Here is a 14,743-nt window from a genome sequence, read left to right as displayed (position 1 = left end):
CATTAATACCATTTTGTACAGCATGGAGAGAGTGGTTACCAAACGCCAAATAACAATTCTGATACAGGAGGGCTCTATTCACAGTTACTAGAGGCAAGAGGTAGTGAATACTGATATATTAAACAACGAGAAGTACTTGTGGCACCTTAGAGACTAACAAATTTATTTGGGCATAAGCTTTTGTGGGCTAAAACCCACTAATTGGTTAGTCTCTAAGGTGCCACAAGTACTCCTTTTCTTTTTATGGTGATTAGGGCTTTCCTCAGGGTTAGTTTCTGTCTGAAGGGGTAAACAATGCAACGAAACCTATGAGAGGAGGAAAAAGAGTATTGCTTTTAAGTTCTGCTGAGGTGCTTACTCTATGTACCAAGGGACATTTATAGAGGCCTTTTCTGACTTTTCATGCAGAAGATCAAGATTTGAGTCCTCCCATCCTGACTTCTGTCCCTGTAAAGAGGTACATTCATACTGGAGCAAAAATGATTTCAAACCAATAATTGTACAAGATGCAGTTTACTTGATGAGTCATTTTTCTCATCGTCAGACATCAGCCTGCATTGTGGAGCTAAGTCATTGCACAATACAGAAGAGTGAGAAGTTTAGCGGAAGGATGCTGTAGTGATTAGGTCTTACAACACAGGCTGATGTCATAGTGTATGTGAATGTACTGACCTGGATCACAAATAAACTCCTATTGAGTATTAAAGAGCAGGGCTATATTCACATGTCACCGTGAAAAAATATAAACCCAAGAAAAAAACAAAGAAATTACAGTTAATTGATTTGGTGGAACCTCCACCCCCAGCAATTCATGGTTCAATCTCTCCCTTTTGACATTTACAAGTGCAAATTGCTTATGGAATGTAATGAAAACAAAGATGATGTAATATGACTCGTTAAAAAAAAGTGATTTTTTTAAAACAAAAAGTTTGATGTTTTATTCCTTTACATGGCCTAAAATATCATGCAATGAAATGTTTTAAATGGGCATTGATGTTTTAGGAATCAGCACACTGAACAAGGTGCTGAAGTTCCCTGTAGCCTCGCCTAGAATCAGCGGTACATTTTCTATTATATGCATGATTTTTTGAAATATTTTAAGCAGTCTGGACCTGATTCTCCCTTACCTTGCCCATTGCACAGTCATTTATGATCCTGTAAAGTGAATACTGAACACTGCCAAGTCAGAATTTTCCACTCACACTGGTCTGGGCAGAAAGATGCTGTAGCGATCAGTTGCTGTAAGGGATGATCTCATGGTGTTCCTATGTCTGCTTTTTCATATAGGTGCCATCTTGAAAGAGGAGAACTGGAAGATTCTTCTAATTTTTGGTTCTCGGAATCCTAGCTGACAAAGTGTGGTGACACTACAAGGTGACATCAATGTGTGTTCTAACATTACCATGTGACATAATGTGATGATGGCAATTTGGAGGAAAAAAGCAAAAAACTCTGATGAACATTTGGGTTTTCCTATGTTCTGTAAAGATAGATCTCTCAATCAGGAAACTGACTGGAAAAAGGAAAGATGATCTAGGTCGCGCCTATCTAAATAAGAATGTTGGCAGATGCATTGTCTCGTCTTACCCAGAATAATGAAGAAGGGATGGACAAGAAAAATATAAACTGATATTTTTCAGCCTACCAACACTACGTAATCTTGTGAGCATTCATTTGTCTGCTATGCTTGGGGGTATCTATGTTATAACACATTCTTTCCTCAACTGAATGGCCAATGTGATAACATGGTTCCTAAAAGAGATTATAAATGTTTTTTCTGCCCATATGTGAAATAAAGTGCCATAACAGACTCCCTTACCCATGGCAGACAACTGTTTGCACAAATTTTTTTTTTAGTGTAGACGAGCCCCTACTCTGCACACATTGACCAGCAGAGGATACTATACCTTGTATGGCACAGAAAGGCTACATAAAATCATAGAAGTGTTGGGCTGGAAGGGATCTCAAGAGGTCATGTAGTCCAGTCCCCTGCACTGAAGGCAGGACATGCCCACTAATGGATTCATTTGCAGAGAGCATTCAGCTGTGGCACAAGGAACCCATCCTCGGTATTTCCTACATCTGGTATCGGGGCATTTTAGATATTGCCTTTCCAATGGTTACTGACACAAAGAGGAAAGGACTTTGTTTATTAACACAATGTAATCTGTTGTCCAGAAAAAGTGATGTTACAACATTTTTCAGATTGTATCTCAGACACCAAGGCCTGGACTGTAATACAATCACAGCTGTGTTGGGGAAACCATTTACCCACACAGCTGTGTCACAAGTGTTTTGTAATGTGGCATGCTTTTGTAAGTGTGGATCAGACCTAACAGTCTTATAGTCACATTAAGGGTTAACATAAATGGTCTTTAGAACACAGTTAGCTAAAAGTTCAGGACACAGCTGTGCTATAATGGGTATCTTAAAACAACTGTAACTGCAGTGTAGCTGGGGCCAAAAATTGTAATTACAGGGAAGCACCTAGAGGACCTCCACACTTGTATTTTCTAAAGGAAGGGAGCTGAACATATCTAACTGAAACTCCTTGCTGGCTCTGTTTGTCAGGCAAGTGTTCTTTGTCTCTTCAGCTAAACTAACACTATTGATAGATCAAGTCTTTTATGCATTTCCCACAACCTCTTTCTTGCACCCACTCATCCACCTAAAGATCAAAGGCATTGTAACATATTTTGTCTTACTTAATTTTGAACATGTTTAAACACCTGGTTTGCTTTAATGGGTAACATTCTGTTGGGATGCTGTTTGCCCTCCATCTGAGCTCTAACAGAATAAAACATCTGCCACAGATAGAAGGATGTTTTTTGAGTCACAACATCAGTTTTCAGTTGCTGAGTCACAGATTTTGCTGCATTTAAAAAATACAGATGAGAGAATCCATTTTATTTTAGGGGTGAGTATTATTGTGCCTTTTGTTAGCCGCTCACTGGGAAATGTTAGTCTGAGTAATGAGCTATGTCAGAACTGTATCTCAAACTCTCTCACACAGAGCTCTGTGTTACTCACTGGGAGCTATTTATACAATTTCAGAGAAAGTAGGAGGACAATCCATATGCTTTCTACCAATACCATTGAGAACTGAATTCCATACCTATAGTAGAAGAAAGGCAGTTCACTTTTTATGATGACCTACAACCATTATGTAGGCATGGACCTCTTCTGTCCTAACATGTTACCACACTTTATTTACATGGCTACTGTGATGAAATATGAATTTTTGCCATTTTAAAGGAATCCTATGTGTGCCTCAGTTTCCCCTATGTGCTGTAGTGTTGTCCAGGGGATAGAAAGGGTGGTTTGCTCTCTGCAAAGACTCAGCTATGAATGGTGCCCAGCTGTCTGGGGTTTAGGCTCCATATCAATGGAGCTTTTGAGAAGACAATGGCAAATCCAATCACTGGGACTTTGATATCTAGCAACCAACAATCATGGATGGCACATCTCTCTGCAGGAAGCCAAGCAGTGTTTGTCCTGCTGGAGAACAAAGGACTGGGGAGGTGTCGGGAGAGCGGTTAAGGATTGGCTGCTGGAGGAGTCAAGGACACATGTGAACTGGGACGAATGGAGGTCAGAAGGACAGGACTTTGGATTCTGTGCTGACCAGGATGGACTCTGCTGTAATTTTCTTTTCTCTGTGCTAACCAAGGACTTCCTATGCTGTGTTCCAGTTGACTAATAAACTGTTCCGTTTTATAATGCTAGCTGAGTGTTACTGCAAATGCTGATGGAGAAGGTGCTCCCTAAGGATTGTGCAAGTCTCCCTCATGGTCTTTCCTTGTTGGACTTGCTGAGTGGAGTTCACAGTGTGAAGCGGGGGTGCTGAAAGACCAGAGGTCCCGCCTAAGGAGGTAGTGAAGCTGTGTGGCTCACCTTGGAGGAAGAGTGAGGCACCTAGGGGGGCTGGCACATTGAAGGGTTCCTTCCAGAGAATGTTCCTTCCAAAGCTGGAGCCATAGCACCAATCCTGTGGATCCATGACAGTTACCTTTCTAGCTTCCCGGCTGCCGATTGCACACATCTTGGACTTACATGCCAATATATGGTAGGCCTGAATCTCTTCTTTCCTTTTTGTCTTCCTCTTCTATTTTCTTTCTCTCTCCACCATCACACACATTTTCTATTGTATCTCCTGGATCCCAAGTGAATGGGGTGAGGGACTGATGGAACACAAACAGCACTCAGCCTGTATGTTCTAGGGGAGGAAAACAGGTACCATGAAGATGCAGTATCCTGCCACCAGATGCGGCTCCCCAGAGAAACAGGACTGAAATGACCACAAACCTTGCTCTATGCATCCGATGAAGTGAGCTGTAGCTTACGAAAGCTCATGCTCAAATAAATTGGTTAGTCTCTAAGGTGCCACTAGTACTCCTTTTCTTTTTGCAAAACCTTGCTCTGTTTTTAGCAGGCAAATGGCTAGAACGAGAGTACTGTGGACACGTACCTTTCCACTGCAATGGCCACCAGAGTGAAAGCTGAAGAGGAGACAGACATCCCCTGCACCAGTCCACTCATTTTACACATGATGTTGTCAAGTGGCCAACTTGGAATTACACAGATAGCATCATGGGGACACATTCCTTAAGGGCCTAGACCACCAGAAACCCACTTTGCAGAATAAGCTGCATTCACCTAGGGTTGTGCAGAGCTGCCAAACCTAAGCCTTGTGAACAGGCTGATAAACTGCCGGTCATAAAACATGACTTTCAAGGATTTGTGATCTGTCTGATCTAAATTGCACTGAGCTGGCGCTTGGCAGTTGAGTAATTTTCTTTTCTAAAAGAAAAAAAGCAGAGTAAATCCAATTTTCTTCCATACAATGTGGGTGATGCCTAATTCACAAGCCTGAGGATACCCCATTTAACCCTCAGTTTCTACCTTGCATTTTGGTCGCAGTCTTTCTGACTGAGGTCTGGACCAAACCCTGTAAACCATCAATGCTGCCACTAAATGCAGTTAGAGAACTGTGCAGTTTTCACAGCTATTAAAATTTGTACAGATGTTCAGCAATCCCCTGCAGATATATTCCAAAGCCTGTAAATGTACCAGTTTTAGCTTGATTTCAGCATGCATTCAGCAATTTCCTCTAGATGTACCCATTGGTCATGTGATTACAAATCAGTTTCTGAATTGGTACTAGGCTTGTGGTTTGTTATCACACTAACATGTCCTTTAGTAATGTAGTGACTTTTTAAAAAGGTGTGGATAACTGTGGGCCAGCATGAGGTGAGGATGATACTAAGCCATACTCCAGTCCATGACATTCTGCATAATTACATATTCTTTAAAGTATACCACATTCTTCCAAGACCTAGTGAATAGCCAGACATAAATGTCATCCCTGGTCATCCTCTTTTAGAGTTGTATTGAATATTTCTAACATTAATAACCAGATTTCCATTTTTGTACAACATCTGCACAGGCACTTAGCTAATAGTCTAACTCAATATTTATTACAATGTGGTTCTTCTATGAAACATGACTTGTTGTAGGGCTTTCTTTTCTTGCTCACTATTTCCAAGTCAAATGTGCTCAGTATACAAATAAAAAAAGATATTTTTTCTAACTGCCAGCTCTGTAAATGAAACATAGGATATAAAAGCCAAGCTGGACTTCTTTGGCTTGTACATGATACTCAATAAAGGTCCTGCAATCGGAACTTAGTTAACAGTTCTGGTGATGATTTACATGATTATCCAGTTCCCTAAACCTGTGGTGAATCTGCAGGGTGCTCAGGAGTTAAAAGGAGAAAAATAAAATTTTAGTTACCAAAATCAGCAGCTATGACTGAATAAATGCAGGGAGCAGATTGGCTGAGTAAGAAGGGCGATTTTTTTGCGTTGTCCCTTGCCAGAGTAAGTTTGCACTTTAAGTACAAAATAACTATATAAAAGCAATGTTAAGGTTATTTTTTGTGTCAAAATATGTAAAGAAATGCAAAAATTAAAGGTTTGTTTTTTACTCTGAGAAGTGGCTGTATAAAAGTGACACCTTCTGATAAATCACTTTGGGTCCTTTGTGTATTCAGAGTCAGATCTGCTTACCTCAATGACAAAAATACATGTGATTCTTTTTCCTCCTGTTAGCATTGCAGACATAACACAGCTAAGTTGGAGTGAACCTGATCCTATTCTATCTTGTGTAACCTCAGCAGATTTGTTTGCAAGGCAAAAGGGTTGTACAGAGGTAAATAAGAGTATAATCTGAAGACACTAGAGTTGCATAGGACCTAATTTGGCCAGCAAGAACCTTAAGGTTATTACTCTTCAGATAGAAAGAACCCAGTCTAAATATCAGACCCAGATTGAGTTTTCAGGACTGGCAGATAGAAAAACATCTTTTTTACTTGTTAATTGAGCACATTTGGTAATCACTGAGACACAATAAGGATGGAACCCCACAATGGCATTTTTACAGAATCGCTTTTCAAAGTAGAAAAAACGGTTACCTACCTTTCGTAACTGTTGTTCTTCGAGAAGTGTTGCTCATGTCCATTCCATTTTAGGTGTGCACTTGCCCACGTGTGCAGTTGTAGGACATTTCTACCTTAACGGTATCCATAGTGCTGGCTATGGCGCCCCTGGAGTTACACTCCCATGCAACAGTATATCAGGCATTGCCAACCCTGCACCCTCTCAGTTCCTTCTTGCTGGTAACTCCAACGAGGGGTAGGAGGGTGGAAAATGGAATGGACATGAGCAACACATCTCGAAGAACAACAGTTGCGAAAGGTAGATAACCTTTTTTTCTTCTTTGAGTCCTTGCTCATGTCAATTCCATTCTAGGTAGGCTCAGAGTTCACAGCTTAGCAGCTTGCAGTACTGCCCTACCGAAGCCAGCATTGTCCCAGGCCTGCTGGGTTAACGCATAGTGGGACATAAAGGTATGGACAGATGACCAGGTGGCTGCTCTGCAGATGTCCTGAATAGACACCTGGGCCAGAAAAGCTGCCGAGGAGGCCTGCGCTCTGGTACAGTGGGCGGTGATGATCGCCAGAGGTGGCACTTTCGTTTGGTCATAGCAGAAGTGAATGTAGGCCGTGATCCAAGAAGAAATTCTTTGAGTGGATACAGGGCAACCTTTCGTCCTGTCGGCCACGGTGACGAATAATTGTATCAACTTATGGAACAGCCTGGTTCTGTCAATATAGAAGGCCAGAGCCCTCTGGACGTCCAAGGCATGTAACCTATGCTCCTCCTCCGATTTATGCAGCTTTGGAAAGAAGACTGGTAAGTAAATGTCCTGACTCGAATGAAACTGAGAGATGACTTCGGAAAGAAATGCTGGGCCTGGTCTGAGCTGGACCTTGTCCTTGTAGAAGACTGTGTATGGTGGCTCCAAGAGGAGTGCCTGAATTTCGGGTACTCGGCAGGCCGACATCACTGCAACTAGGAACGCGACCTTCCAGGAAAGGAGAAGGAGGGAGCAAAAAGCCAGAGACTCAAAGGGGGACCCGTGAGCTGCGTCAGCCCCAGATTCAAATCCCACGGCAGGACTGGATCTCTGACTTTTGGGTAGAGGTGGTCTAGGCCCTTAAGGAATCTGGCTATGATGTCCTGAGCAAAAACCAACCTGCCCTCAAAGGGTGGGTGGAAGGCTGAGATGGCCACTAGATGGACCTTGATGGATGAAAGGGACAAGCCCTGGAGCTTGAGATTCAGGAGTTAGTCCAGAATAAGATCCAGAGAAGCCCATTCGGGATGGACACCTTTGTCCACGATCCAGCAGGTGAACCGTTTCCACTTTGCCAGGTAAGTCGCTCTGGTGGAGGGCTTCCTACTTCCCAACAGGACGCGCTGAACCTCAGTCGAGCACTGCTGCTCCTGCGAGTTTAGCCCCTCAGCAGCCAGGCCGTCAGATGTAGCGTCAGATGATGGAAATATGGAAGTAAGCGTCCTTTAAAATGAGAGCAGCATACCAGTCTCCCAGATCCAGGGAAGTGACAATGGAGGCCAGGATGACCACGTGGAACTTCAACTTCTGGAGTGACTCGCTGAGGCGACGCAGGTCTAGGATGGGTCTGAGGTCCCCTTTTGCCTTTGGAATTAGGAAGTAGCAGGAGTAGAATCCTCTGCCTTCCATGTTCTGAGGAACCTTTTCCACAGCCCCCAGGCAAAGGAGGTTTTCAACCTCCTGAACGAGGAGTTGCTTGTGAAAAGGGTCCCTTAAGAGGGACGGGGAAGGGGGGTGGGAGGGGTGGTTGACTGTAAACTGCAGGGTGTAGCCCGAATAAATGGTATCTAGCACCCAGCGGTCCGAGGTGACACAGGACCAGGCCGACTGGAAAGGACGGAAGTGATTGAGGAAAGGGAGGGTTGAATCCAGTACATTGGCTGCGGCGCCATCCTCAAGCGCACCCTCAAAGTGACTGCTTCTGGCCTCCCTGACTTCTGGGAGGGTCAAGTTGAGCAGCCAGACAGGAAGAGGACTGGTAGCATCTCTTAGGCCCTTTGTCCTTGTTCTTCCTCTGTAGGGGCCAGACCTGGGAGCCCCCCAGGACTTAGACTGTGTGGGGGGAGGAGGTGGAGGTGGAGGAATGGCTTCCTGGACTGCTGCGGGGTGTGCAGACCCAGGGAATGGAGGGTGGCTCAGGAGTCCTTGAGCCCATGGAGCCTAGAGTCAGTTAGCTCAGAAAAGAGCCCTGAACCTTCAAATGGCAGGTCCTGTATTGTGGTCTGCATCTCCTGAGACAGCCAAGAAGCCTGCAACCAGGAGCTGTGTCACATGGCTACCGCTGACAGGACCACCCTGATAGCCAAGTCTGTCACATCCCAGGCCATTTGGAGGACTCCGCGGGCCACCACTGAACCTGACCACTGCCCCTCCGGTAACCACAGTGGGGCTATCAAGAACTGAGTCTGCCTACTGACTCTGGTAGGTGAATGGCGGGGCGACGGGGAATAGTGCCGCCTGCTGGAGGAGCAGTACTGGGGGAAGCGTGACCGACGTTGAGACCACGAGCGAGACCTCCAGGATGGGGACCGATGATGAGGAGACCTTCTGGGAGAGGGTGTCTAGGCAACCTATGGCCAGACAGTCGTTGGTACCAGGGGCGGTGCCATGAGTCTAGTCCCCTGCCTAGTAGGAGGGGATCTCAATAGAGATCTTGGCTGTCCGGCTGGCAAGCTAGGATGCGGTGCTGGGTCCTGAGGCCACAGCAAGGGGGACTTGCGTCTGTGATCCGGCGAACTGGGGTGTTTTGCCAGTCTATGCTGCAGCACCCTGGTGGCCTTCCCCTTTGGTGCCACAAGCGGAGATGTGTTGGTCACCTGGTGTGACACCTGTGGAGTCAGTTGGCCTATCTCCTTGGCCGCCGAGACCGTTTCGGGCATTGCGGGCCTCATCATAGGCTGGGAACCCTTGCCACTGTCTGGGGTGTGGACTGGGTCCTTGGCGGGGCTGGTGGGTTCAACCTCTGCGGTACCCCTGTGATTGTCTGTAGCAGGTGCATGGCCTGACAGAGGTCCTTTGCCTGATGCGCCTCTGTCCTTCAGTGCCGAGGGGCTTCGTTTCTTGAGCTTCTTCTTCGGCACTGGTGAGACAGAGCGGTGCTGGGCCAAGTCCAGTGCCAGCGGTGCGCCCTGTGCCGAGGCCAAAAGTGCTGGGCGTAGGTGCCTCAGTGTAGGGTTCTGACACCAGATGAAGAGCAGCCTCCATCAATAACTCCCTCAAGTGGATATCCTGCTCTTTCTGAGTCCGCAGGCAAAAGTTCTTACAGATCCGGCATCTGTCCTTTGCCTTCTCCCAGAAGCTTAAGGCAGCTATCGTGCAGATCGCTGATTGGCATCGGCCTGATGCATGACACACATGGCTTAAAGCCAAGCGAGCAGGGCATACCCCGCTTGGGGCAAAGTCCCAATGGGGGACACTCTTGACCAAGGGCTTGGCTACACTTGCAAGTTAGAGCGCATTAAAACAGCCCCAGGCGCCCTAACTCACGACCCGTCCACACTGGCAAGGCACTTAGAGCTCCTGGACTCTGCAGCTGGAGCGCTCCTGGTAATCCACCTCCACAAGAAGCATCACGCTTCATTTGGCCTTATATATATATTTAACAGCCTAAACAGTAATCAAAATATTTTATATGTTGAATATATAAATAAGGTAATATTTCTAGAAGAACCTTAGCTTTGGCATTCCCTGTTACCTTCACCTTGCACTAGTACATTTGTTTTTATTTCACTTTCTGTAGCAAAGAGTTGGTTCAATTTCCAATCTGATTCTCACTCCCTGGGTAAACAAGATCTGGGATTGCTGTAGTACTGAGGTAGTTCCCTCAGGCCTAGGGGAACGGTGGTATCTTGCATCTTCTCTGCAGGAACCCCACCTCCTAATTTTAGAAAAGTTGTTGCTGTTGGGATCCATAAGGACTGCAGTCCAGTTGCCCAAGAGTGGGGAACCCAATATTCAAGGCAGGATGGTACAGAGTGGGAGAAATATAGAGACCTTTAGGGGCCCTCCCCAGGAAGTGAAGGATTCCCATGGGAGAAACTCGGGAAGACTGCTTGTTATTCTTGTGATGAATGTGGCCTATCTCAATTTGGATACTTCAGTTTTCTCTCTACAGATTACCAACAACGTTGACACCTAATGACACCCCAGTTTGCATGGCTGCAGCACAGAAGACAAGTCCTGGGCAGGCATTATTTCCAGTCTGTAGAAAGGTAAAAGAATTGGCAACCAACTCAGCTTTGACTGCACCGTGCATTCCAAATCTCTAAAACTTCACAGTCAATTTCTAAGAAAATATTGTTTGGTGTTTAGTAATTTACTAGAAATTGTTCCGGAAGTCAGGCTGGAAAGAATGAAATGAGAAGCCACCCTCAAAACTTTCATGAACAGAAGAAAAAGTGTTAATTTCCATCTTCAACACAGCACCCGTCAGCTGGTGGAAAGAGTTGGGGAGGAACAAGATTGCCTTAGTGTAAATTATACAGTCTTGTTTCACTGTTTGCCGCATTTCAGGATCATAAAGCTAGTTCTGTATTATGATGCAAACCCGATCCCAATGGGCCTAAGTGAGGTCATTGCTTACCTAAGCATTTCTGACATGCTACTAAACAACTTGTTGCCATAATTATGTGCTCTGCTGGGAGTTATATTGATTAATGCACCTGACACTTGTGGAAAAACATCTAGTGCATTACCATTTACATCATAGGTAGGCTGTACATTCTAGCTTTTCTATTGCACATATCCTCTTAATTGTTGGGTTAGATGGAACCAAACAAATTACTTGTTAAGCAGCTATAATCTATTCTCATTTCATAGGGGGTAGTGACCCTTCTGCAGTGTATTTGGAAATAGAGGAGCATTATTACTGAACTATGTGCAGTGAGATGTGGGAAGTATTTGATGCAGAGAAGCAGTAAGAAACAATTACCTGTTATATTGTACTCCATTTATGTGTGTTGCATCATGTGTAGGCTTTAACGAATCCTGCTAATTACCATGCATAATGTGATTGCTCTGTTCCATTCACACTGTGAAAAATAAGCTAGCCATTGTGATAATTTAGGTTGAAAGAGAGGAGAGAAGTTTTAACCTATTATTTATCTAAAATGTCACACACTGCAAATGAAACATTACAAAGATAATATTTCTACAATAAAGTGAAAAAAGGAGGTTTATGTAGACACCAAATTTGGTGAAGTTATAACAGGGATGCATTTGGGCGATGCTCTTTATAGTTCACAATTTATAAGAAAACAAGAAAAAATGTCCTGATCTTTCAAAAATCTCATTCTTTGTTGAGTCAGCCTGTGTGACACTGCTGCCCATATTTTTCATAGTAATATTATGATAGGATTGTGTCATAGTCGTAATGTATTTTATGCAGGATAGATCATGTGAGGTATCATTGGAAAGTTATGATTTACTGAATATGATTATTCTATTTGTATGCATGTATCATTTTTGTATCTAAAATTAGGAATATTGAATACATCTATACTACAAAAGTGTTTGCACCTGGGGAACGCGCACCAGACAGAATGCAATCAGTCCGGCTGGCTAGCTGGGGACAAGTCAATGGACCATTAGAGAGAACAATAGGTCTTTGAAGATGCTAATCTCCCGCCTTCCTGAGCAGCTTTCCTGGGATGCTATAAACTGCCTCTGAATCATGGCTGCTTTGACACTGCAGGGTCATGTGTTCAAGTCACCTGGTATTGGACTTCATAATAGAACACCAGTATTTTTTCCACAGAGGGGTGGGTGGGAATCACACTGAAAGACAAAAGATTCCTGCCATATATAAAGCCTATTTAAGTCAGGGGAGTGAGTTAATCAGGGTTTGTTTTTCACTGAATCCTTGTTCAGGATGACTGCTGTGAACATCTAAGGGTTTGTCTACACTGCCAATTAACGACAAAACTTTTGTTGTTCACAGGTGCTTAAAAAAAGCTCACCCCCCCCCCGAAAGACAAAAGTTTTGCCACAGCAAGTGGCAGTGTAAATAGCTCATTGTTGGCAGGAGAGCTCTCCTGTTGACAACCCGAATCCCCGCTTATAGGGGGTGGAAGTACTTTGTTGGCAAAAATGCCAACAAACAGCGTTTACACTGCCCGACTTTTAGCGACACGGCTGTCTCTCTAAAAGCTGTGTAGTGTAGACAAAGCCTAAGAAACAAAGACAAAGTGGGGGAGAAGTATTGAGCCCAGGGTGGGAAGTTGTCTGGCCTGTGAAAGAACTACCTGGAGTTTTAGGCTGCAAGCCAGGGTGGATAAAAATCAATGATTTAAAAAAAAAAAATTAAAAAATCAGATTTTTTTTATTTAAATCGGATTTTTTTTGATAAAATGCTTTTTGAGGGAAAAAAAACCTACTAAAGATAGCTTTGAGCTATAATGTATCTTAATTAAAACTATCTCATCATGGAATAGGGATTATAAATTCTAATTCTACAGTATGAGACAATAAGAAAAGGAGTACTTGTGGCACCTTAGAGACTAACCAATTTATTTGAGCATAAGCTTTCGTGAGCTACAGCTCACTTCCTCAGATGCATATCGTGGAAACTGCAGCAGGCTTTATATATACACAGAGAATATGAAACAATACCTCCTCCCACCCCACTGTCCTGCTGGTAATAGCTTATCTAAAGTGATCATCAGGTGGGCCATTTCCAGCACAAACACTTCCTCAGCTCTCATCCCCTAAAGCCCCTACTCTACTTGCGCTATATTGATGACATCTTCATCATCTGGACCCATGGAAAAGAAGCCCTTGAGGAATTCCACCATGATTTCAACAATTTCCATCCCACCACCAACCTCAGCCTGGTCCAGTCCACACAAGAGATCCACTTCCTGGACACTACAGTGCTAATAAACAATGGTCACATAAACACCACCCTATACCGGAAACCTACTGACCGCTATTCCTACCTGCATGCCTCCAGCTTTCACCCTGACCACACCACACGATCCATCGTCTACAGCCAAGCTCTGCGATACAACCGCATTTGCTCCAACCCCTCAGACAGAGACAAACACCTACAAGATCTCTGTCAAGCTTTCTTACAACTACAATACCCACCTGCAGAAGTAAAGAAACAGATTGATAGAGCCAGAAGAGTTCCCAGAAGTTACCTACTACAGGACAGGCCTAACAAAGAAAATAACAGAACGCCACTAGCCGTCACCTTCAGCCCCCAACTAAAACCCCTCCAACGCATTATTAAGGATCTACAACCTATCCTAAAGGATGACCCAACACTCTCACAAATCTTGGGAGACAGGCCAGTCCTTGCCTACAGACAGCCCTGCAACCTGAAGCAAATACTCACCAACAACCACATACCACACAACAGAACCACTAACCCAGGAACTTATCCTTGCAACAAAGCCCGTTGCCAATTGTGCCCACATATCTATTCAGGGGACACCATCACAGGGCCTAATAACATCAGCCACACTATCAGAGGCTCGTTCACCTGCACATCCACCAATGTGATATATGCCATCATGTGCCAGCAATGCCCCTCTGCCATGTACATTGGTCAAACTGGACAGTCTCTACGTAAAAGAATAAATGGACACAAATCAGATGTCAAGAATTATAACATTCATAAACCAGTCGGAGAACACTTCAATCTCTCTGGTCACGCAATCACAGACATGAAGGTCGCTATCTTAAAACAAAAAAACTTCAAATCCAGACTCCAGCGAGAAACTGCTGAATTGGAATTCATTTGCAAATTGGATACTATTAATTTAGGCTTAAATAGAGACTGGGAGTGGCTAAGTCATTATGCAAGGTAGCCTGTTTCCTCTTGTTTTTCCCTACCCCCCCCCCCCCAGATGTTCTGGTTTAACTTGGATTTAAACTTGAAGAGTGGTCAGTTTGGATGAGCTATTACCAGCAGGAGAGTGAGTTTGTGTGTGTATGGGGGTGGGGGGATGTGAGAAAACCTGGATTTGTGCAGGAAATAGCCCAACTTCATTGTCATGCACATTGTGTAAAGAGTTGTCACTTTGGATGGGCTATCACCAGCAGGAGAGTGAATTTGTGTGAGGGGGTGGAGGGTGAGAAAACCTGGATTTGTGCTGGAAATGGCCCACCTGATGATCACTTTAGATAAGCTATTACCAGCAGGACAGTGGGGTGGGAGGAGGTATTGTTTCATATTCTCTGTGTATATATAAAGCCTGCTGCAGTTTCCACGATATGCATCTGAGGAAGTGAGCTGTAGCTCACGAAAGCTTATGCTCAAATA

General features: G+C 44.3%; 1 protein-coding gene across 1 annotated transcript in view; it reads right to left on the bottom strand.

The window, feature by feature from the left end:
• Window positions 1–29: 29 nt before the first annotated feature.
• NPFFR1 (neuropeptide FF receptor 1) overlaps window positions 30–14,743 on the bottom strand; it is a 43,927-nt gene continuing 29,213 nt past the window's right edge. The window contains exons 4-5 of the mRNA XM_084633017.1: window positions 4,469–4,567; window positions 30–306 (exon numbers count right to left, since the gene is read on the bottom strand). Of these exons, the coding sequence (XP_084489143.1) occupies window positions 213–306; window positions 4,469–4,567 (193 nt within the window). The 3' untranslated portion in view covers window positions 30–212. The remainder of the gene's footprint in view (window positions 307–4,468; window positions 4,568–14,743) is intronic.

The sequence above is a fragment of the Lepidochelys olivacea genome, assembly GCF_965140295.1.
Source record: "Lepidochelys olivacea isolate rLepOli2 genome assembly, chromosome: 7".
Classification (NCBI taxonomy): domain Eukaryota; kingdom Metazoa; phylum Chordata; order Testudines; family Cheloniidae; genus Lepidochelys; species Lepidochelys olivacea.
Note: the sequence above shows the minus strand (reverse complement) of the source record. Positions and strands in the feature narration are given on the sequence as shown.